The following is a 25,059-nucleotide window of genomic DNA, read 5'->3' as shown; positions in this document are numbered from 1 at the left end:
TAAACACTTTAGTTTGAGAAGGCAGCTGAAAGAATATCTGACTATCAATGCAATGTGGATCAAAGAAATATAGGTTCACAAAGAGCTTTTGAATACACGTTGTTTAAATTAATTATGAATGCATGTATAATATTACTATTTGACTACTTGTCAATTAATATATTTATATAAACATATTATATGAATTCAAAGTGATTATAATTCATATTATTAAATAATTAGCACCAAATGCACAATATTATTTCAAGTTTTTTCATCCTAAACTGCTTTAATTTGGAACGAAAGATACAGGGGGTGTGGCATCTTTACTTTCAGCTGATTGGTCCAGTTTGGGTTTGTGATCTCTAACCCAGAATAAAACCTGCTCCTGCAAGTTAGCTGTGTAGTGTCAGTTACTTACCATGGTGATGAACACCGCTAAAAACCAGTCCACCTTATTGAGCCCGAAAAACCAGTTTGCTCAAACTAATCTCGAACTTACCTGGGTAACAACTGAAACCAGATTTGTGCCACAGGCCACTGGTCTCCCAGCCTGCTTTCCGAGGGCTTTGGGTACTTTTCAAGTGGTCCCTTCCTCACTGTGAATCAGTTTCAGGGTAGAAAACAAAGAATGTCATGCTATACCTGGTTAGGACACACAATTTTAGTCCCATTATGCAAAGTTTGAACATTTCAAATGGCACAAGGGCATATTGCTTTTCTCCACAATAAACAAAAGTACTAAGATGTAAACAAAACCAACCCATTTCGTTCTTTAATAATACTGGACTTGTACATATAAAGATCAGCAAAGGTTCAAACAAGAATGTGTAAAATAGCTTAAATGCAACATTAAAATGGCACACGAAATGTATAAAAGAGCTTAAGAACATTGGATGTGCAAAGCTACAGATCACATGGATTAAGGTGCAAATCACAGAGACCTCAAACGTACAATAACAGAGTCTCAGGCAAAACGATTTTCATTTATAAAACACAAACAAGATCAGAATGGGCTTTAGAGCCCCTATTTAGCATGCTAAATAATTGACAATGTTGGAAAAAAATGATAAAAACCAGCTCTAGCAAAATGTTGTTTAGCTGCCAACATGTATGCAGCCCGCGGGACAAGATTTAACACGGTATGGAAGTGATTTATATGTCCCAAAAAAGCTTTGTTTTGCTCAAATGTACATGTTTATTTTAAGAAACGTGTGTTGAGTCACAGATATACCAGATTTTTTTTTAAAAACAACGGCAAAGTCCTGTAGAGAGCATCGGATTATTGTAGTGCTTCGTAATGGGGAACTGCGGGCACAGGAGTCAGGTACGAGCTTTCTTCTCTTTCCTGTCAGACGACACTTCGGCTTTACGCTTGTGAGCCTGTGACAAGATAGACAGATGGATAAATAGACAGACAGACACAGACAGACAGATAGATAGATATATAAGACAGACAGACAGTTAATTTGCATGCTGTTCTTGCCTTCTAGACAGATTTAACACATTGTAAATCTTGTTAACATTATAGGCATTTAGCTTGTGATGGAGCGGTACTGAAGCAAAGAGAACACAGACAGAAAAAAATGCTCTTCGCTCCAGGCAAAATCTTGCAACTCGCCATGCACATGCTCTGATAGATAGACAGATGCATAGATATATGGACAGGTTCTGAAACCATGAGTGGGATATACTAAACTTTACTGTGGACAGTAAATCTGAGGGGAATTTTGATCATTTGCATGTTGCTCTTGTTCAGTTGTTCAGCGTAAATTCTGAACTAGAGGGAAAGTCTCTGGGGACGTGAAGCACGGAGCACAACAACAGATGGAGTGAAAAGAAAGAAGACAGGACGTATTACTGATTGTCCTTTGGGTGTTCTTCTCTTTTTCTCAGCTCGCTCTTTCTCCTCTATCTCCATGTTCTCTTTCTCAATGAGAGAAATGAGCGTGTTACAGCGACGCTGCAGCTCCTAGCAAACCAGACAAAACACATGGAAGGAAACTCTTTCATCATCTCTGCACAAGAGTTATACATCACACCTCATATACTTTTACAATTCCTTTCAGGCATCACACAAGCATCCGCACCCACACACTTTCACAAACACGCACACCAATATGACCTGAAAAACGATCCCTGGATGTGATATGATTAAAAAGAGAGTTGCTTTGCATTTGTGTGAGACACGCATACACAGGCTTTTGATTTTACATAAATACTACACATCTTAACCCAAACTGTAAAAGAAAACTTTTGGGATTTTTAAGATTTTATTAACGTTTTTTCAATTGAGGCCCACTCCAAATGGAGGCTTTGTCAGATTCAGTTCACTGCTTTCTTCAAAGTACATCTCAGTAAACCCACATTCACACACAACCATGTACTGTACGTACATCTATTTGAGACTTCATATTCACATCTAATGTGAGCTGACAGTAACTGTTATATAACTTTAAAATTAATAATGAATTAAAGTACAATTTAGAACAGTGGTTCTGAACCAGGGCCGGGGCCCACTAGGGGGCCTCAAAATGACTTAAATTAAGTCAAAACAAAACAAGCATTGAAAATAATCTTAAAATGACTTAAAATAACTACTATTTCTTAGTATTTGGTTATACAGGTCCTTCTCAAAAAATTTGCATATGTGATAAAAGTTCATTATTTTCCATAATGTAATGATAAAAATTAAACTTTCATATATTTTAGATTCATTGCACACCAACTGAAATATTTCAGGTCTTCTATTGTTTTAATACCGATGATTTTGGCATACAGCTCATGAAAACCTCAAAAAAATTGCATATTTCATCCGGCCAATAAAAGAAAAGTGTTTTTAATACAAAAAAAGTCAACCTTCAAATAATTATGTTCAGTTATGCACTCAATACTTGGTCGGGAATCCTTTTGCAGAAATGACTGCTTCAATGCGGCGTGGCATGGAGGCGATCAGCCTGTGGCACTGCTGAGGTGTTATGGAGGCCCAGGATGCTTCGATGGCGGCCTTAAGCTCATCCAGAGTGTTGGGTCTTGCGTCTCTCAACTTTCTCTTCACAATATCCCACAGATTCTCTTTGGGGTTCAGGTCAGGAGAGTTCGCAGGTCTATTGAGCACAGTAATACCATGGTTAGTAAACCATTTACCAGTGGTTTTGACATTGTGAGCAGGTGCCAGGTCGTACTGAAAAACGAAATCTTCATCTCCATAAAGCTTTTCAGCAGATGGAAGCATGAAGTGCTCCAAAATCTCCTGATAGCTAGCTGCATTGACCCTGCCCTTGATAAAACACAGTGGACCAACACCAGCAGCTGACATGGCACCCCAGACCATCACTGACTGTGGGTACTTGACAATGAACTTCAGGCATTTTGGCATTTCCTTCTCCCTAGTCTTCCTCCAGATTCTGGCACCCTGATTTCCGAATGATATGCAAAATTTGCTTTCATCCGAAAAAAGTACTTTGGACCACCGAGCAACAGTCCAGTGCTGCTTCTCTGTAGCCCAGTGGCTTGACCTGGGGAATGCGGCACCTGTAGCCCATTTCTTGCACACGCCTGTGCACGGTGGCTCTGGATGTTTCTACTCCAGACTCAGTCCACTGCTTCCGCAGGTCCCCCAAGGTCTGGAATCGGTTCTTCTCCACAATCTTCCTCAGGGTCCGGTCACCTCTTCTCGTTGTGCAGTGTTTTTTGCCACACTTTTTCCTTCCCACAGACTTCCTACTGAGGTGCCTTGATACAGCACTCTGGGAACAGCCTATTCGTTCAGAAATGTATTTCTGTGTCTTACCCTCTCGCTTGAGGGTGTCAATGATGGCCTTCTGGACAGCAGTCAGGTCGGCAGTCTTACCCATGATTGCAGTTTTGAGTAATGAACCAGGCTGGGAGTTTTTAAAAGCCTCAGGAATCTTTTGCAGGTGTTTAGAGTTAATTAGTTGATTCAGATGATTAGGTTAATAGCTCGTTTAGAGAACCTTTTCATGATATGCTAATTTTTTGAGACAGGAATTTGGGGTTTTCATGAGCTGTATGCCAAAATCATCGGTATTAAAACAATAAAAGACCTGAAATATTTCAGTTGGTGTGCAATGAATCTAAAATATATGAAAGTTTAATTTTTATCATTACATTATGGAAAATAATGACCTTTTATCACATATGCAATTTTTTTGAGAAGGACCTGTATATGCTAAAATATTTTACTGGGTAGAAATTGAGTGTGGACAATGGCTGAGATCCACTGATTTATATTATTCATCAAGCTTTTTTTCTATATTGATATTTGATTAATATCAATTGATTAATTTGATTGATTGACTGACAGTCCTACAATGTTTCATTATTTCATGATTTTTTTCCATGGATTTTCCAGTTATGTGTGAATATTGAATGAGGATTTTCCCACCCCTTTTTTTAATAGTAACACAAATGCTTGTAAAGACACATTCTCACCATGGCAGTCCTGGATTTGATGAACCAGTCGAATCTGAACTGTGGAGCATTCCGTACACACTGTCGAAGTTCTTCATAAACATATTCTTTATCAAAGCCCATCTTATGCAACATGCAAATCAGAAACCTGTCTTCCTCCTGCAGACATACACAGAAAGAAAAGTTTCCATAATTTAAGTTCTTAGTAAACACACGACACACATACAATAACTCTCTCTTACATGCACACACCTCTGTGTAGTTTTTTCCTTTGTTTGTGCCGTACTGGATGCGGAGCTGGTGGAACGGAGCCTTATACCGTGCTATCTACAAGTACACAAAACACACCATCAAACAAGAAAAATGTACTAATTATTATTGCATCAAAAATTACATTTCCTCTGAAAGTTTCTTGCTTTGCATGATAAGGCTGTGACTAATATTGCCTTATACTGAGGTTGCAAATCATCAAAAGCAAAAAAAAAAAGAGCTACCACACAATCATAATTCAGCAGCCATTAAATAAAACCTTGCTTCTCAACAACATAATTGAATTCCATCGTGAGTTTTTGAAAGGTTGACCTTGGCATCCAGGGCTTTTTTGATGCTGATGCGTCTCTGGATGCGAGCTTCTCCTCGCTCTATCTGAGCCATGATCTTCTCAATATCCTGCAGCTCATTACAGCGTTCCCAAAACACAGCTATAATAACGACAAACAATGTGTGAGGTTTATGTCTGTGTAGTTGGTACATGAGTGAAATATATTTGTGTAAGTTAGTTGCTTGTGTATTTTAAGCATGTATATGTGTGTGTGCATAGTTGTGTGTAGTGTACAATGGTTTACTAGGTCCCCAAAATTATACTAGTAATGAATTAGCTTAGTTTTCTTAAACTTTTTAAATTATTTTATAAAATATATTTTTTTCTTAAATTAGGGGTTTCGTGATATACCAGTATTGACAATAATCGTGATCAGTTAAAAAAATAAATATTGTTATTGTGTTAGAGGTGTTGCAATATACCGGTATTTGCGAAAACCATAATATTAAAAAAATAATACATTTTGAATAATAATACATTTGATAATATGGGGCATTAATAACATAGAGGCTAGTACAGAAATCTAGGCGCACCCTAGCAGCAGCAAATCTAATCTGCCGCATGTATCATCTAGCAACTCTCAATACACGTCTGAGCTGTAAAAACCAAACTCTGGTCAGGCCAATCACATTGTGTGTAGAGTCGGTGGGCGGGGCTTAACAAAATGATGGCCGAGTTGCTGCGCTTGCGTGCTACTAGTAAATACAGAAACTGGAGAACGGCGGCATTTTGATTCAGCTTTGACCGCAACTCTGGAAGACTTGGAGTTAAGCTTTTCTCTGAGAAAAGAACAAAGAACAGCACTGAAGTCATTCTTAAGAAGGGAAGATGTGTTCTGAGTTTTGCCAACCAGATATGGCGAAAGTTTAATCTGTCAACTAGCTCCGCTTCACCTTCGTTGCTCTGGTTGGTTGTAGCGCTATCCAGTTGCGTGCAGAGGGAGTTTCGAAGACAACCGTTTATCCCGCCCCTCGGCTTGAGCCCTGTCAATGGTGAGTTTCCAGACCAAACATCTTGATGTGGGTCTGTCTTGTCAGGCTACATAGTGGCAGTATTTGTTTAACATCTCAGTGAACAGTAGATGGCGGTATTGCACCTTAAAGGGTTAGTTCACCCAAAAATGAAATTTGTCATTAATGACTCACCCTAATGTCGTTCCACACCCGTAAGACCTCCGTTCATCTTCGAAACACAGTTTAAGATATTTTATATTTAGTCCAACAGCGTAATCTAAGTGTATGCACATTATACTGTCCATGTCCAGAAAGAGAATAAAAACATAATCGAAGCAGTCCATATGTGACATCAGTTAGTTGATTAGAATCTCTTGAAACATCAAAAATACATTTTGGTTAAAAAATATCAAAAACTGCGACTTTATTCAGCATTGACTTCTCTTCTGCGTTTGTTTTCAAACCTCTAATAAAGATTTAAATGGTCATGAATCAGCCTATTGATTCATGATGTGGATTGCGTGTCAAACTGACTAACCCTTTAAAGCTGGTTACCACCTTTCATAAAACACAAGCAGTAATTCTCCGTAAAAGCATGTCATTAGATATGACAGACAAGACATTCGATACTCTGAAAGTTAGCTTGCCAGTCTGGAAGTTTTTTGGATTCCACGAAAATTACTTACCCAGCTTGCAAGACCTGCAAGGTCAACACTGAGTGCAAAAGGGGCAAAACCACCAACCAAGCTATGCCTCCATTAACTTGCAGATTTAGCCACTGTACAGAGACTGAATTGCAATTATTTTGCTAGTCTTAAAATGGGAAATATTACAATAACCTGTTAACTGCTGATGCCTGTCTGCGTTTTATTATATTTACATCCATCTGGGCTTTTAGTCCAAAAAAAAGTCCAAAGGATAAAAACTGTTCCTTTTGTTTGAAATGGAATGATTCTTCAAAGAAAATTTAAAAATAAAGATGTATTTGACTGATAGCATTGTTTATTTAAAAAAATTTCGAAGACTTCGATAGATATTGCAATATATCGTTTTCATGAATTCTTTTGGCCACAATAATCATGCAGTGAAAATCTCATTTTGTGACAGCCCTACTTGAAATATGTGACACGTGTCGCATAGGATCGTTCTGTGATACTTTTGCATCTTTTTAAAAAACCTTGATCCTGGACGATATTCACTGCCATTATATGGATGAGTGCAAGTGGGACATTTTTTTTTAATTCCATAAAGGGCACACAGCATTAGAACAACTTCAGGGTTAGTTTTTGATATATATATATATATATATATATATATATATATATATATATATATATATATATATATATATATATGTTTTCAGGTAACTTGAACCCACAACCAGCCTAATTATCCAGGGCTTCTTTAAGAACATTAAGTTCGAGTAACCCAACGACCAGTGATGTTTTCTAATATGCCTGCACATTTCAAGTGTGTAATTTCTACAGATGTTAGGCTTGTGTGTAGTTGCATTGGTGTTTATTGTACCCGAGTACTCCATGACTTCTTCAGGGGTCTTGCCCTCCACCTCTCTGGCGATGTTGTCAATGTCATCACGACCATACTTCTCATTAGCTTTAATAAACTGATTGAAATCACGCTTGTTCCAGTTTGTGAAACCCTGTGAAAAACAAACATGTTTTGCTGTAGCAGTGCTCTGTACTTAGCACATTTATAAGAGTGTCTGTGAATGAGAAGAAAGAGTGTTTGTGTCTACTTGTGTGAGTAGTTTCTCTTTTTCCTCTGTCTCTTCAGGGGAGAGGGGTTCTGCCTCGTCTATCTTTGCTTGTTCCTCCTTCTGGACCTGTACTGAATTTGGGATATCTGGATTGCGTGGAACCTACAATAAACACAAATACACGATCGCACACCGCTGTATATCAGATGCAACAGCAAATGCTGATTTTACACAAATATTGAAAACAAACATGATGTAAATGAAATGCTCACCTTGTATCCAATGGTTTTCCTGTAGTAAAGTATCTCCATCTCCAGCAACTCAAAGAGACGTGGTGGAAAGAACTGAAAGTCCTGGATGTTGGGCTGCTTTGGAGGCCGAGGAGCCTGGATCACACAAACATACACACACTTTTCATTATTTAGACACTTATGTGTATATTATCTTGCAAATATTTGTGTGATACTTGATGTGTACTGTATAATGACAAAACATTGTTATGCTCCAGGCAGATGCATCTTTATCTAGCGGACACTTCACTTTAATCAAAACACTCATTTGATTTTCAATTTCATTTAATGATATTCATTAAAATTTAGGTTTATTGGCTCCCTGCTATGTTGCTGACAGGGTTATCATTTTATAAACTATCAACTTCCATCACATTTGGCAAAAATCATTATTCTTTAAAGGAGAAGGTAATATTAAAGCTAGTTGAAACTGTCCATACAAATGCCAAAAAATTGTTGTGGATTGTTGTGGAACAGTTGTGTATAGTTATGCATTCTAGATCCAAATAATATTGACGTTGGTTGGGCCAGTGCATTTTAGTGTTATTTATATACTATTCTATTTTATACTATTATCATTTTTTTTATTTTTTTATTTAATATATATATAAAACTATTGATTAAACCAGCTATAGAAATTAAGAAGCTGCATGAATGGCACATTAACTTCTTCTTCAGCAGCCCCTTTTATCCTTATCGATGTTTTTTATGACTTACAGTGCACTATTCGAACAAACTTCCCCTCAGGAGCAATCTAGTGTTAAGTGTCTCTCTCAAGGGCGCAGCAGTGACAGGACAGGGGAAAGAAGAACATCTAGTTCATGAGGTCATTTCCTGAGTCAGCATTTGAACCTGCAACCTTTGTTTTTCAACTCTTTATCTATTATGTCCCTCCAATATATGATGATACGGCACCCTTCAGCTGAGTCCAACTCACTGAATCCAGTGTAACTGTCAGTGATGAAAACACTGATCTAAGAGCATTATTTATTGTTTAGTAGTGTTGTGTAGACTGTACCTACATGTAGTCATGAGTAGCACTGACAAAAAAATCATTTCAGAGTGTCTAAATCTGTGTGTGCGTTACCTTTGGGGCTCTTGGTTCGCTGACTCGCAGTGCTTCTCTGAAGTAAGCATCTACAGCATAATTGGCCTTCCTTTCTCTCTTAGGAGGCTCGATCCATTCGATCAAACTAAGCTGCACAACACAGAGAGAATTGTTTAAAACTTAAACACACACAAACACACTTTCAGCTACACACCTTCACATAAACTTCACATAAATCTTAAAAAGCTGTTGAATTCTCACTGATAGACTCTCACTTGACTTTAATGCACTTCAGAGCTGCATTATACATGAGTATAAATTTATTTCCACCTGGAAAACTTCCATACAGACACTAACTTTCTGTTTCTCTCTGTAATCCTCTCCCTCAAACTTGTAAAGGCTGGTCTCTGTGCTGCCCGTGTCCATGGTGAAGTTCCTCAGCGAGCTCTCGCCGAGATTCTGCATGCGCTCATTCATCTCAGCTGTCTGAGAGTAAAACAGTCATCAAACACATTAAACAGGGTTAAAATGGCATCAACCATGAAAGATCTCACTAAATGAAGAATGTTTGATTTTTTTTTTGTCTGGGTTTGAATACAATTGCTTTTGGAACTTGGACCTAAAGCTATTATGGAGTCCTCCAGTGATTTTAAGCAGCATTATTGTTTTCAGTCTAGTCTAAGGTCTCCACTCACCTTCTTGGCACCTCTTTCCAGAATGGTGTCAATGTCTTCATCTGTTAGTTCGCTGTCTTTAGAGGCGAACACGTGTGTTGCTCCATGTCGGATCATTTGTAGCATTTCATCCTTCCCCAGTTTATTCTGCTGGTCAATCAGCCTTCCTGTAAGATCACAAATAGCAGATATAGGTAATAAGATTGACACAAACACTACTTATCCTCTTGTTTTATATTTCTCACTGTTCAATTTCAGATTATATAACATACTCGATAGGCACTAATACAGGCACTAAGGACCAATATTTTAACACTGCAATTGGCTCTTAATGCACCAAACTGTCAAATAAAAAAGAAAAGAAAAACATTTTGTGTAGCTTTAACGTTTATTATAAATGTTTTATGTGTTATGTCTGCTTTTGTTTGATCAAAAATACAGTAACGTTGTGAAAAATATATGTGTACATTTTTAAAAAACTTTTTTTTAACTTAAATATATTTTAAAATGTACTTTATTCCTTTGATGGCAAAGCTGACTTTTTAGCATCATTACTCTAGTCTTCAGTGTCACATGATCCTAATGTGATGATTTGGTGCTGAAGAAACATTTCTCATTATTATTAATGTTGGAAACAGCTGTTCTGCTTTTTGTGAAAACTGTCACATATTTTTTAAGATTCTTTGATGAATAGAAAGTTCAAAACCATTTATTCAAATAGAAATGTTTTATAACATTATAAATGTCTTGACCGTCACTTTTGACCAAGTAAATGCATCTTTGCTGAATAAAAGTATTAATTTCTTACTGACCCCAACCCTTTTAATGGTGGTATAAATGAATAGTTCTTCTGTCTAAAGACTCCTCTGAAAATATAAATATTAAACTGTATAAATTGTAAGGTGTCCATCATCCAAAAGTAATTGCAGTAATTCTCTCTGTCACTGAAAGGCTAAATTGGCAGAGTGGAAATGAATTTACCAGTCAATTAAACAAAAAAACTTGTTCTGACACATTTGTAAATATAAGTGATTTGAATGACTTAAAACAAAACAAAAAAGCTACAAAGATGGTTTGCAAATTGTAGAGTAGTGTTGTCATGATACCAAATTTTTGACTTCGATGCGATACCAGTCTAAAATATCTCGATACCAATACTAAATCGATACCATGGTAATAAAACAAACAAAAAACAGGTAATATGAATAATATGACAACAACTTATTATTCATTGTTTTATTTTTTTTACCTTAAAATACACTTGGCCAGCATGTTCCTGCCCTGGTTTTTAAGCATTCCCTCCTCTTATTGCTATAATAACTGCATGCCAGTGTGAAGATCTTTACAGAGATCATCATTATCAATCATGTTATCATTCACTAACCTTTCTCTTCTCAACAGGTTGGGATGACCAAAATCTTATTTTATGATACGAGTAATTTCATATTTTTTAAATGTAATCTTATAATTATAATATAGATTTTTAATTGTATCTGTTTTTAAAAATAAGCAAAAAATGCTAATTACAAACAATATGACAAAAACAGTGCTTTATTTCTCAGGTTAATTAGGTCTATTTAACAGTAGCAAGTCAAGAAAGAAATGAAATAATCAAATATAAAACTGCTTATTTAGTCTTGACTCTATAATTTAACTACACACTGATTCTTAATAAATATATTTTAGTTATTTAGCCAAGCATGTGGTGGTTTTCTATTTTTGATTGTTTGCTTAACATTAGTCACAGACTATTAAGTCTGGCTTAAGACCTGCACTTATCTAATTACCTCAGCTGTATACGTTCACTAAAGACATATTCTACTGTGGTTACCTGAATACTCGCCAGACCGTGCATTTTTACATGTTTGACCATTCAAACCCAAATAATAATCTGCGAAAGAACTGAATGGCAATCGCATGTTTGTTGTCTGAAAGGCGTGTGTGCGTGCTTCAGTCCGGTAGCGCGAGCACGTCCCCCGCCACGCTTTTTCTTCTCATGCGCACATATTTCTATCATGTGCTGCGTGTATATATTTAACTCTTCTACTACTTCCAATGTTTAGTGAACAGTGGAAGCAGTGCTCTGCCACACATCCTGACACCTTCTGTCACACATCCACGCAAATTAAGAAATACAGCTCATATTAGCGCTGTCCTCCTTAAAGTACCGGTATTAATAATAGTCCATATCGTACCGTTTGTAATAGCAGGGTATCGCAATACTTTTCTAGTACCGGTATATCGTGCAACACTATTGTTGATATAATTGTTTTTTTCACTCGAGCAGTTTATGAGCTAGTATTGGATATATGTATTTGGTATGTGATGCTGAAACCTCACAATGGTCTTTGACAATGACGGTTCATACCCTGCTGAATGACTATGGAGTCCAGGCGTAGTTTCATCTCTGCTCTCTCCACAATTCTCTCTTCCACAGTGTTGTCTGTGATCAACCTAAACACTTTAACTGGTTTCTTCTGTCCAATGCGGTGAGCACGGTCCTAAAACAAAGTACACAACACAACAGAAACCATTAAAACTTAAAAACAAGCAGTCATACAAAAAAAAACTGGCATGTCTCTGAGGCTCACAATCATAAAGTTTAGTGTGCTCAGTTTTGTATGTGTGTTTGTTGTGTTTCTCACCATGGCCTGCAGGTCCACCTGTGGGTTCCAGTCTGAGTCGTAGAGAATCACCACATCAGCAGTAGCCAAATTAATCCCCAGCCCACCTGCCCGTGTGCTCAGCATGAAGATAAATTTACTGCTGTTTGGGGCATTAAAAGCATCTATGGCTTGCTAATGCACAACAACAAGAGAGAAGGACAGGACAGGAAAAGAGAAGTTCAGTGGCTGATATACATATACATAATGCAATGTAAATATATGACACAGACAAAATTAAATAAATCAAAATTATTCGTATTCTACACAATATTTACTTAAAAGTTCACAAAAACTATTTTTATAACAGACAAGATGGTTTTAAATTGATTTAAAGCTATTTTAAAATTGATACAACTCATACAAGGTGACAATTCTAAAGGTCCGTTCACAACAAGAACGATAAATAGTTATCTTTATAGTTTCGCTTCCACACCAGTGGACGATATCGTTCTGTTCATTCTAAGCGTGTGCTTGTCTGTCACTTTAAAAACTTGGGTGGATTCTAATTGGCTGTCAATGTTTTTATTGTGTTTTATTTGTGTTTCAATTTATTTCAAATGAATTTGATGTAACATGAATTGTAATTTTATATTTATGTATTGTGAATCTGTCTGTGTTTTACATTTGTTTTTCTTAATATTTATTATTTTATTGTTGGTGAGCCAAAGACAAATTTCCACCTTGGTGGACAATAAAGGAAATACAATTTTTCGTTCATCACCTGAAAAAAAAATTGTTATGAAAATGATTCCAACTATATAATTTCTCTCGTCGTTATAGATGTGGTATGAACTCTGCTAGTCTTTAATATTGAGAAAGATTTTTAGAACTATATCTTGATCGTTATCTTTATAGTTATCATTCTTGGTGTGAACAGGCCTTAACATTTTTAATGTCTAATATTTGCAGGAATATTCTTAGCTTAAATGAGTGTGTCTTACATTCCCATGTAACCGCATAGTTTGCATTCACCCCAGAACTGAATAGTTCGGTTTCTATGACTACCAGGTTGGTTAATCAGTGTTTTTATATAAACTCTGCTGAGATTCCACATGAAGTATCTGTATAATTTATAACTGTATAATTTTATAAAGCCTGTTGATTTCCTTTTTTTATCTTGGTGAATCATTCCTTTCTACCTACTGGTATTTAGGGATGGGGATCCTGATTCCACAACTGCGGCTCTGGTTCCTTCTATAAACTCCTAATGGTTCCATAAGAATTATTTTCCAAGAATTAAGATTTAAATTGTTCTAGAAAGTTCCAGAAAATTCTAAACAGTTCTAGAAAGTGCCACTTACTTAAAAACAGTAACATTTGTTATATTGTTGTTTTAATTTTTTATCCGTGGGTGACCTTTTTAACTTAGAGGAATTAGGGGGATACAGGAAATCTTTCATTTAAAAAATAGTTAAAAAGTTATAACCCTAAGTTACTATGTATGTATTTTAGTGTATGTGTGTGGTTTTTTTGTGAGAGTGTACCTCTCTGGCCTCATGAGGTGTATTGCCATCCAATCTGCAGTACTCAAACCCTCGCCACATGCAATAATCTTCTAGAATATCCAACACACGCGTCATCTGGCTGAATATTAACACTCTGGATCCTGCATGACACATATTCAGGAATACATGTGCAAAAACATGAAACTATTCATATGAATTTCAATTAAAAGAATAAAACTATCAGAATTGAAAAATAATAAACACACAAACTCCTCACCTTGCTCTTGCACTTTAGGCAGAAGCTTATCCAGCGCAACCATCTTGCCACTGTTGATGACTAGGTGTGTGTCTGTAGTGTATGGGGGACCAGGCTCCGCGCCATCAAACAGGTACGGATGGTTGCAGCATTTCCGCAGCTGCATAAGAATATTCAAAAGCCGCATCTTATCCATCTTTCCGGCAGAGTTCAGGATGTCAATATCCTTCATCAGGATACGTGTGTACCTGGTTAAATCAAGGAAACAAACAATTGTGTCGCTCCGTAATTTTTATTATTCCATCATAGTGATAAGTACTCATTATTTAAGGTTAACCTTCTTTGAGAAGTTACATCACTTAACAATTGTTATATACAGAGCTTTCTAAAGAAAGACTGCTGAAGTACTTAAGACAACCCATAGATGAGAGTTAAGGCCAGGCGCATAACGAAAAAGCAAAGCTAACAAGCGAATATTTCGTAAGCGAATATTTCGCGTCAAAACCATTCACATCACTGTGGCACGAATTTGCGACGTTTCAGAGCTCCAACATTCCAAAACATTCACGGCGTCAGCTGAGAAAACACGGACACTTCATCATTCAGTGAAGACAAGCTTTTCATTTTATTTTTAGATATTTTTATTTTTTAGATTCATTTTAAGAGTAAGAAGAAGGTTTCGGGTGCACCCAGTCTTAAAGAAGGGGAGTCTGAAGGGGAGTCTGCTAATCATATACAGGAGCTAAAACGTTATCATGGCCGATTCTGCACTTACTTTCTAAAGTCTGTGGGACAATTTGAGGAGCTCATCCAGAGACAGAAGTGCATCTGGGAACCAATCGATCCGGACTGTTTCCAGTTGAGTCACAATGTAAACATTTAAGTGCCACAGACATACTGATGGCAACATGTTATAAGGTTCATAAGGTTTAGAAAAAAAATCAACAATTTATAAAAGGTTAAGTTATTGCTGCCTGACTGTAAACACAGTAGTAGCCTAAACACAGCTGCAGGTGCACAGCTTTGACTAGACCTAAGGCTGTATTCTCATGAGATATGCCATACCTGGCAACGGTTTATGCTGAGTGAATAGCTCATGACATCAACTGGACATTTCGTCACCTTTGTTTCCTTGTATGTGATTGGTTGAAGCCGAATTTGACGCCGCTAGAGTAAAAAGAAATCGACATCAAAGCAGAAAAAATTAATTTCGCTTTTTCGCCGCAGCACATTCACGTTCGGTGTGGAAGCGCTAATTACACAAACAGCTGATCAAAAAATAAAACCATCGTACGAATTATTCACACGTCAAAATCGCGTCCAGTGTGAAAGGGCCTTTAGGAATCAGAAATCTGGGTGATGAGCAACAGTGTTTATTTACAATATATTTTCATTTCACCAATATCCAGCCCACACAGGACTATATAAACAATCACCCAAAGTGTTTATCAAGCCATATGGCAAGATTTAAAGCGCCCATGTGAAAATGAAGAGTGTAAGGTGATTTGGCGAGAGAAATAAGAAATTCCAAGTCTAGTTCAGTCATTTGTGTGATATTGATCAGGTGATCAGAATGTATAAAATAACAAAACCTCGACATTGCACTTGGTAAATCTAAAAGTTTTTTTTACCACACAAGTTCTGGTGATATCAATGTCACATTGAAGATTAATGTCTCAATATTTTACAAATGGAAAAAAAATTTACACAAAAGTGTACAACTCAATCCATCAAAGTGATAATCTGTTTCATCAGATGTGGTCAGAATCTGTCCCTACTAATCTCTGAATGTTGCTTCAGTTATATGATCGATCAATTCGTCTTGGATAAATTTAAACTGGATTTATAATGTGGTCAAATGCTATAATGATCCAATGAACAATGTATTTCTCTTCCCTTCAAATCCTGTTTATATTTTTAAGGAAGTTGTGTGTGAGCTTACCATTCTCTCTGCATTTTACTGAGCCCCAGGTAAATCTTCACCTCTTTCTTGGGAGGAAGACTCTTCTCCACCTCCGCTTTAATACGACGCAGCAAGAATGGACGCAGAACCTGAAAACAATCATTCAATCACTTAAGTATCTCATCAACAATAACTGCTTCGGTGCTGGACAATACTAAAAATATATTCAAAAAGATTTAAACTTACTGCATGAAGTCTTTCAACCAGCTTCTGGTCACCCAGACAGTTATTTGTGTCGAACCAAGAATCAAAATCCTAAAATTATAGATATATATGTTTTCATGGTTGTAACATAAAACTGACTTCTTGCTAAGGTATTTTTAATGCTAAACTAATCATTTTGCCTGTATACTGTATCGCCCTATATGGATACAGTATACAGATGCGTGTTCAGTTTCTGACATAATCAACTTGTTGGACTTTGCTGACAAAAGGACAAATAGAAGACTAAAAGAACGTTCATGGTGACGCATCCAGTTTAGACAGCTAGTTTGCGTCTCTGTACAGGCTTCAGAAGCATCGCAGCATCAGGAACAAGTGTGGGATGGTTAATTTTAATGGCGTACAGGATTGCATCGGAGGCACAGTGTAATGGAGTGTTCGCAAAGCAACTTTTGTTGAAAGATGAAGTATTGTATCTGACAGTAGCTGCATCACAAAATGTAAGTAAATTATTTAATAATGCTTGGTCTGTAAATGATGTTTTTATGTGGATAATATGTTTCAAACAGTACAATAGCAAATGGGCATTGATTAATTTCCTAAGCAATGATGTTAGCCAATCATAACAGTGACCGCTTACTGACAAGCCTTTAAAGGAGCATGCAAAAAACATTATTAACATTATTATATAACCTCACAGAACATTAAAATAACAAAAAAAATATTCATTTATTTTTATTATTTTTTAAATCATACTGACCCCAAACTTTTTTATGGTAGAGTACAATACAAAAAATTAAAAAACATTTGAAGATATTTTTTCCTAATCTTAGTGCTGATTTGGTAATAAACTTTGGTTTATAATCGAAGGTGTAGACTTCTATAAACACAACACATATGCACACACACAGTTCAACACAACTGTGACAGACACAGCACCATAACGTGTGCGAGGAGATAAAACAGGATGCAATATTTAAAAAAGTATGACTCACACTGGCAGAGTTGAACACATCAGGCAGCAGAAAGTTCAAAAGCGACCAGAGCTCATGTAGATTATTCTGCAGTGGTGTACCAGTCAACAACAGACGATTGGTCGTCTTAAACTCGCGCACAATCTCTGACAACTAAGAGCCGGAGTTAAAAGAGAAAGAGACAGCAAGAAGGAGAAAAAGAAGAAAGATTCTCTGAAGTCTTTTCCACTGTATGAGATTGTTAAATCATCTCAGAAGTTTTATGAGACACATTTCTCTGCTTTTTAGTAACTCTTGCATTAATTGGGTCTCATCAGTTGTTCATCTGTGTTGAGATACCTTTGATTTCTCGTTTTTGATGCGATGGGCCTCGTCGATAACCAGATAGCGCCAGTTGAACTTCTTAAAGACAGATTTCTCCCGAATCACCATCTCATATGATGTCACACACACATCCCATTCTCCAGGCATCATCACATCACGTATGAACGCTGCCTGAAACACACACATACCAATTAAGATATTCATTATTACACAAGCATTTTCAAGGACCTGCTTATAGGATGAAAGTGGGTAGAAAGAAAAAATAGAACAAAAAAAAAAAAAAACTGAAGGACACACACACACACACACACACACACACACACGCACACACATCCCATTCACCAGGCATCATCAAGTCACGTATGAACAGCGCCTAAAACACACACACACACACACACACACACACACATACTAATTAAGACTGATTCATTACTACACATGCATTTTGAAGGCTGTGCTTGTAAGATGAAAGTGGGTAGAAAGGGAACATAAGGAAGGAAAGTGAGAAGAAAACAGAAGGATGTGAGCAGCCTTACTCTTTCATCTTTATTCCCAATGAGACAGACGGCCTTCAGGGTGGGCACCCAGCGCTTGAATTCATTCATCCAGTTATGCAGGGTAGATTTGGGCACTAGGACCATGTGGGGGCCAGGAATGTTCCTGTAGTGCTTCAGGTAGCCTAGCAACGCGATTGTCTGCAGGGTCTTACCTAGACCCTGAACCAATCAGAACACACAAATCCAATGAGTCACAGTCCATGACATCAAGACAGACCCAAAAAAATCACAGTTTCGCTGAAGCCTCTGAAAAGAAGTCATGTTTTCATTGTCATGAGTCTGTGTGGTTCCACAATGACGTATATTTAGTCCATTTCTGAAAATGTAGACATTGAACTACTAAATCATTTTTCCTTTAAGCAGACCTGGAACTATGAACATACTGTACTTCTACGGTTGCTGTGTTGACCTTTATTGTAAAATATTAGAGAGTGATACATTGGGGTTTTTACCATCTCATCAGCCAGGATGCCATTAATGCCGTTCTCATAGAGAGAAATCATCCAGTTCAGGCCTCTGATCTGATAATCTCTCAAAGTTCCATTCTTAACATCTGTCAATAAATGAAAAAAAATGAATAATCAATAATCATTCAATTTGATCACAGGTGGATGAGCTATAATATAATAAATCATCTAAAAACGGGAAGTACTGCAAGATGGGCTTCAGTGTTGCACATCATATTACTGGTGCTGGTTTTCTTGACAGCATGTTATCACAGTTTGTGTTAATTTGTTGTCAATTTGTGTGTTATTAAAGGTGCCATGTCTATTTTCAAAATTGCAAAACTAATTGTCTAATTCAATTCAAACTAATTCAAACACACAAAGACAAAGATAGAAAAATAATGATGATGCATGGCCTCTGTGCTTTTTTGTGATTGAAAACAATCATTATTTTTGCAACTCCATTAGGGCTGTTGGTAGTGCAAAAATTATGCACTTCACCTTTAAAGCAGTGGTTCTCAACCTTTCTCAACCCAAACCCTAGCCTGACAAGCCAGACCCACATCAAGATGTTTGGTCTGGAAACTCACCATTGACAAGGCTCAATCCGAGGGGCGGGATAAACGGTTGTCTTTCAAACTCCCTCTGCAAGCAATAGGATAGCGCTCCAACCAATCAGAGCCACATGACTCGGAGCTGTGACTCGGAGCCACATGCCGTTCTTAGTTATTTTCTCAGAGAAAAGCTTAACTCCAAGTCTTCCAGAGTCGCGACCAAAGCCGAATCGAAAGACCGCTGTGTTCTTCTGTGTTTACTAGAAGCACGCAAGCGCAACTCTGCCGTCATTATGTTAAGCCCCGCTCACTGACTCTATACATGAAGGCCTCAAGACTTTTCCATTTTGTCACGATTTATTTAATTTTTTCAAATATTTTTTACTTACAATTTTTACCTGATAAAATATTTTAGAGCTTGACATAACTAGAAAAATATATGTATATTTTATTAACATACAGTTATAAGACTGTGAAGTCTGTATTAGTGAAGTTTGTATTAACAAAATTTCGTGAGGAGCACGTGCAGATGCACATGCATGTTGGGGGGGGTACTCTGGGTTCGGGCCAAGTACGCATAATCTTTACTCTATTTAATTTGATGTAAGTGTAAACTATTGAAATTCACATTACTTTTCCAGGTCTAAAAATTGTGCTTCTGCAGCCTCATTTACCCAGGTTTTTTAAGAAAACGTCCTACTGAATCCCATTGTTGAGGTTTTGTCTTATTTTAAATCAGTCAAGAAATCTTGAGGTCCCCTTGGAAGTTTGCAACGGTCCCCTAGTGGGCCCCGGGCCCCCTGGTTGAAAACCACTGTTTTAGAAGAATTTACACATCCTGTTACTCATACTGTATCAGTATGAGTAATATGTGTTATATTTTCTGTGGAATACAAAATAAAATTGTTTTTAAAAAAACTCTTTATAGTGTAATAAAAAGACCATGTATAGTAACCATGAACTGTAAAGATCCAAAAAGAACAACAACAACAAATTCAATGACGGTACCATAAAAGTACTACACTATCCGGTTGTTAAGGCTGACGTCACGCGGCAGTGCTTCCGGGTCCAAACGCTCTCTTATACCACAAGAAAAACTACAAACGGTGCTAATATACACACACAATGTGGTGTGATACTACAAAAAAAGCTATAATCATAACCTTTTTCTCCATACCAAAATTCTAGGTGGCCAGACAGTGATTCATCTTTTTTAAATCGTTAAAATATTAATGTATGTGACGCTGTGAGCACAGAGACTGTTGTGCAGACTGTAAGTATTTAAAAATGTTAAACTTTTTTAAATGTTTGATGTTTAATATGAATAAATCGCGCTCATAAACGGGCGTCAATGGCATTCTCAAACGAAACGAGTTGAGGCTTGGACCCAGAAACGGCGTTCCTTACAACGGCGACTTAACAAGCGGATAGGGACTTTTTTACTGCATGCTACGACTTGGCTTGGCATATCCCGGCTCAGCTTATTTTTAAGTTTATCGCTTTGCTTTTCCACTGCAGTTAGGTACCCCTTAAATTATAGACTTATCGTTATAGTTGCGCGACATCTACTGCAGTTACATCATTGTATACATGATATGATACTGAAATTAAGTCATTGTTCATAAACAGAAACAGACTGACTGTTCATAAAAACATTGTTTCATACATGAGGGTGACTCCTCAAAGCGAACAAGAACATTAGCTGCCTTCCTGCTCTCAGATAAGAGTTCCTCATCCTCCTCCTGCTCTGTTCGACGATGACGGTTACTGAAACAAACAATCACAGACCAGAAAGAAATCAAACCAAATCACTAGACGACATGTGTCTGACCACAAGCTTTTGGTGCTAATCTCATGCATCTGAATGTGTGAGCATGCATGTATTTGTGTGTGCGTGTGTGTGTGTGTGTGTGTGTGTGTGTGTGTGTGTGTGTGTGTGTGTGTGTGTGTGTGTGTGTGTGTGTGTGTGTGTGTGTGTGTGGGAGTCTGACTTACTCTCCGACAGACAGCAGGTTCTGTTTCTCATCCTGTTTAATTCGGGGTCTCCCCATCTTTACCTTCAGAGGTGAGGTGGGGGATTTCTGACTGGCAGGCTGAATGAAATGAGCGAACAGTTCAGTCTGCTTCAGCAGGAACTCAAATCTGTTCGCACGGTCTGTTTTCTGTATTCAGGTGAGAAACAAAGATTTGTGAGTGAATTTAAATCTTTAAACCCAGTAAAACAGAATTTTAACGTTACAAAGTTTGGTAAAATTAAAATCGCCCCTGTTGGTCAGTAGGGGGGAAAACAAATCTTATTTTCTACATTTAATGTATCTAATGTGATCTGAAGAGACGGTTTCCCTTTTTGACAAATATAGATGAATATATCTGCAAAACATAGACAGTTGTCTCCTTTACACGGAGGCGCAGACCACGCAGACTAGTTGACAGTCGGCTGTAGTTATCTCTGTGTTCACGTGCAGCTTTTTTGACCAGACGCAGGCAACACGAGGTGACAACACAGCCGGCTTTCATCAGTGCTAGTTCTGTGGTGTCGGCATGTCGGTTTGGTGTGTCCCTACCCTAAAGGGTTTCTACTGCAAACCCAATTCTCACCTGTGGTCACCACTGACTAACAGTTCAATGCATTTAAAAGACCTGCTGGCTGGTAGTACACTACACATTAATAGTGTAAATTAAAAGTGTAATGGACACTCAACTCTTTTTTCCTCATATTCAGGGTCAACCAGGCTCTCCTTCACAGCTGCTTTAGGTGGAGGGTCGAGGAGAAATGGTGGGTCCTCCTAGAAACATAGATCAAAGACACATATCTGACACAAATACTTACAGAAAAGGATTGCAGATTTTTGTAGGATTGTTACATTTAGCTTTAAAAGTGTACTTGGATATAAACATATCAATATATTTACAAAAAGTGTCAGTCCGTATTTTTATTCAATTTACACACTATGACTCAGATGTACAGTATATGACAATACAAATATTGTGTTTTAAAATGCAGGACATTTTATTAAGAACCAATATTGGAAGAAGAACATTTTACCATTGTAACATTTATAGGGGATGTGTTACAAATCTTACATTATAATCACTATAGTATGACAATAAATAACAATCCAAATATATAGCCTACATTAGACTATTTTATGCAAAGGCAGCAACTTAATAAAGTGAGCTGTGACCAAAGCCATGTAATATATAATGTTTAAATTTCTTATAGAACGACTCTTTTTGACAACTAAAAGTTGGACCCCTGCCTTGAACTGCTCATAGTAACAAAAGATCGATACTCCCACAGACAAAATCTTTTCTGAGCTCGAAAATAAATCCAGAATGACATTAGTCATTTCAGCTCGCGCTAACAGTGAGTGTGTGAGTGTTTATTTACGCGGGCAGCGTCTGCATGTAGTTGTAGATGTGAATCAGACAGATTTGCATGCGTTCCATCTGCGGCTTCATGAAGAGTGGCGCAACTCTGCTCCGACCGCAGACGGAGCGCATGTAAATCTGTCAAAAGCCACATAAAAAACATGCTCTTAAGCACAGAGTAATAAACATCTAAAGCTCTGCAGATGTGAACTGAACTCCGCCTTCCCGCCATGTTCCGTTCCCCCCAAACGCAGATGAACTGTAAACTTCTGCATCCTGTTTTTCATGTCCGTCTGCAAACATAATATGTACTTCTCTTTCTCTTTACCTCTTCCGCCTCCGTGTGCGCCTCCCGAGAAGTAGACGGTAGCTCTTCGTCCGACATATTGGTCAATGTACGAAGCTTTTCATGAGTTATTGGTGACCAGACAGTAAGTTATAAAGCATAATTTTGGCATATGCGTCATGACAGGACCGTACAGTCACGGCGCGCGCACACGCCCCTTTCAGAGCTTCATACTAAATATCGCGATATTAGAGTGATCCCTTGCCCCTTTCAGAGCTGTACATTAGATCTCGCGATATTATCAAAGGCTCGAAATGGGTAACTGTCAAACACTAACCAGCTGCACGAAATTGTTAAATATTGTACATCTCACAGTGCACCGAGACGCAAAGCAGGTAGAACGATCAAATGTATCATGTTTTTTTTAAAATATTGTCTCAGTTTAAACTAAATGCCTGATATTACATAAGGTGACCAGATTTCTGAAATGGAAACGGGACGTTGTTTAGTTCAGTTGTCAAAATTTAACTGAAATCTTACTTGCTATTGTCTATCAATTTTTTTTTAAAGTATGTTTTTTGAATTGTTGTAGGTTCCATATATATTTATTGAAATTAAAACTTATTATGATGTCTGCAGGTCAACCTGACCCTAAGTGGTTTCAGTAATTCCCCAAAAATACACTAAGAAAAATATTAAATAGGAAAATGCTTAAGAGTCTGTGACTGGATAAATTTTTGATTATTATATTTCTATCATGTTATATGTTTGACCACAATTATTCTAACACAAAATTATGCCGTGTGTAGCTTTTAATTTCAATCATATAAGAAGACACATAGGTTTAATGGCCACAAGGATGGCAATGTCAAGATTCATCAGGCTCAAACTGTGAAAAAATGCTGGGTAGTGGAGCATGAAGAATCATTTTCACACATGAATTGGCACTTTTTCATTGAAAGTCTTTGGGATGTGCTGGAGTAGACTTTACAGAGTGCTGGACTCTTGCATTGTCATACAAGATCTGGACCAAAAATTGGTGCACCTCTTGATGGAAATAAATGTTGTGATGTTATTATTTCTATCATGATCAATTTTTGGTCAAGATCTTGTATTAACAATGTAAGAATCAAGCACTGTAAAAAAGTCAAAACTATTATTTATGCTCCCTCCCAACCATTATTTCACAATTTGAGCCTCATCCTGGACTATGGTCATGATGCGTCTTTCTATATTGTTGTTTAAGAAATAAAAAACACACTCCAACAATTAGTATTAGGAGTTGCCAAGCATATAACATGCTAGAAACATACTTTATTTATTTTTCAAATGTTAATTTAGCAGTATATTTTGCAGTGTATTTGCAGGCTGTTTTGAATGTGCTGTAAAATGGGAACATCCCAGTGACAGCTCTAGTTGGAGACAGGACACCAAAAATGGTCCCCCCGTGATATTGTGTAACATGTTTTATAGAGTAGCTCTCTCAGAAAACAAAAAGGTTCAAAAGTTGTCACCGGGGCGGAACTCTTTAAAAAGGTACAGGTTTGTACTTTACTTAAAGGGTGCAAATTAGTAACTTTAAAGAAACCTTTTAGTGCTTAAAGTTTACATATTATTTCATTAATGGTACATATTAGTATCTGTAAATGGTACATATTAGAGACATACATCTCAATACATTGGCTCTACAGTCAATTTATTTATTTTTTTGTATATAAATGATCTAAGGTGGAAGTAATAATTTTTTTTTTACTATTTTGATGTAGATATTGGTCACTAGGTGGCAGACATATACCACAATATTTCCTCTTGCAGCACTACCTGCTACTCAGAATATTGGTGTTTCAGCCTGAAACATTTGCAGCTTATGGTGACATACATAACAAAGAAGTGTTAAAATGAACAAAAGTTTGAAGTAATTCCTTTTCATTTTCTGTCTCTCTTTCTTTCTCAGAGGCTCCGACAACAGATGGTCTAGTAAACCAGTAAAAATTCCTGACAGCATTTTCCAAACTGACCTTGGGCTTCACACACACACACACACACACACACACACACACACACACACACACACACACACACACACACACACACACACACACACACACACACACACACACACACAAACACAAGGTCATGTGCTGGTTTGTTGCAAGATACTGGAGGGAGGAACATCTTTCCCTCCTCCTCCCAGAATACACACACAGAGACGGTTTTCTTGTACATACATGTCCTCTTACAGATTACATACAAATACAAAAACACACACTTTCTCCTCCCACCCTCTGTTTGTTCCTCCTCTCTCTCTCTCTCTCTCTCTCTCTCTCTCTCTCTCTCTCTCTCTCTCTCTCTCTCTCA

The 25,059-nt window shown here is 37.3% G+C and overlaps 1 protein-coding gene across 1 annotated transcript; it reads right to left on the bottom strand.

Moving 5' to 3' along the window:
• Positions 1-728: 728 nt before the first annotated feature.
• smarca1 (SWI/SNF related, matrix associated, actin dependent regulator of chromatin, subfamily a, member 1) lies at positions 729-22,919 on the bottom strand. Its single transcript, XM_067439221.1, has 25 exons — positions 22,744-22,919; positions 21,746-21,829; positions 21,039-21,205; positions 20,710-20,810; positions 18,496-18,596; positions 18,023-18,202; positions 17,502-17,657; positions 17,184-17,315; positions 16,213-16,281; positions 16,006-16,115; positions 14,085-14,311; positions 13,847-13,968; positions 12,342-12,494; positions 12,065-12,197; positions 9,718-9,863; positions 9,380-9,508; positions 9,062-9,172; positions 7,957-8,070; positions 7,724-7,846; positions 7,495-7,627; positions 4,996-5,114; positions 4,666-4,740; positions 4,435-4,572; positions 1,841-1,951; positions 729-1,362 (listed from the first exon to the last, which is right to left on the bottom strand). The coding sequence occupies exons 1-25, from the start codon at positions 22,798-22,800 to the stop codon at positions 1,303-1,305; spliced, it is 3,051 nt and encodes a 1,016-aa protein (XP_067295322.1). The 5' UTR covers positions 22,801-22,919; the 3' UTR covers positions 729-1,302.
• Between the last annotated feature and the right edge of the window lie 2,140 nt (positions 22,920-25,059).

The sequence above is a fragment of the Pseudorasbora parva genome, chromosome 3 (assembly GCF_024679245.1).
Source record: "Pseudorasbora parva isolate DD20220531a chromosome 3, ASM2467924v1, whole genome shotgun sequence".
NCBI lineage: Eukaryota > Metazoa > Chordata > Actinopteri > Cypriniformes > Gobionidae > Pseudorasbora > Pseudorasbora parva.
This window is presented reverse-complemented; position numbering and strand designations above follow the sequence as displayed.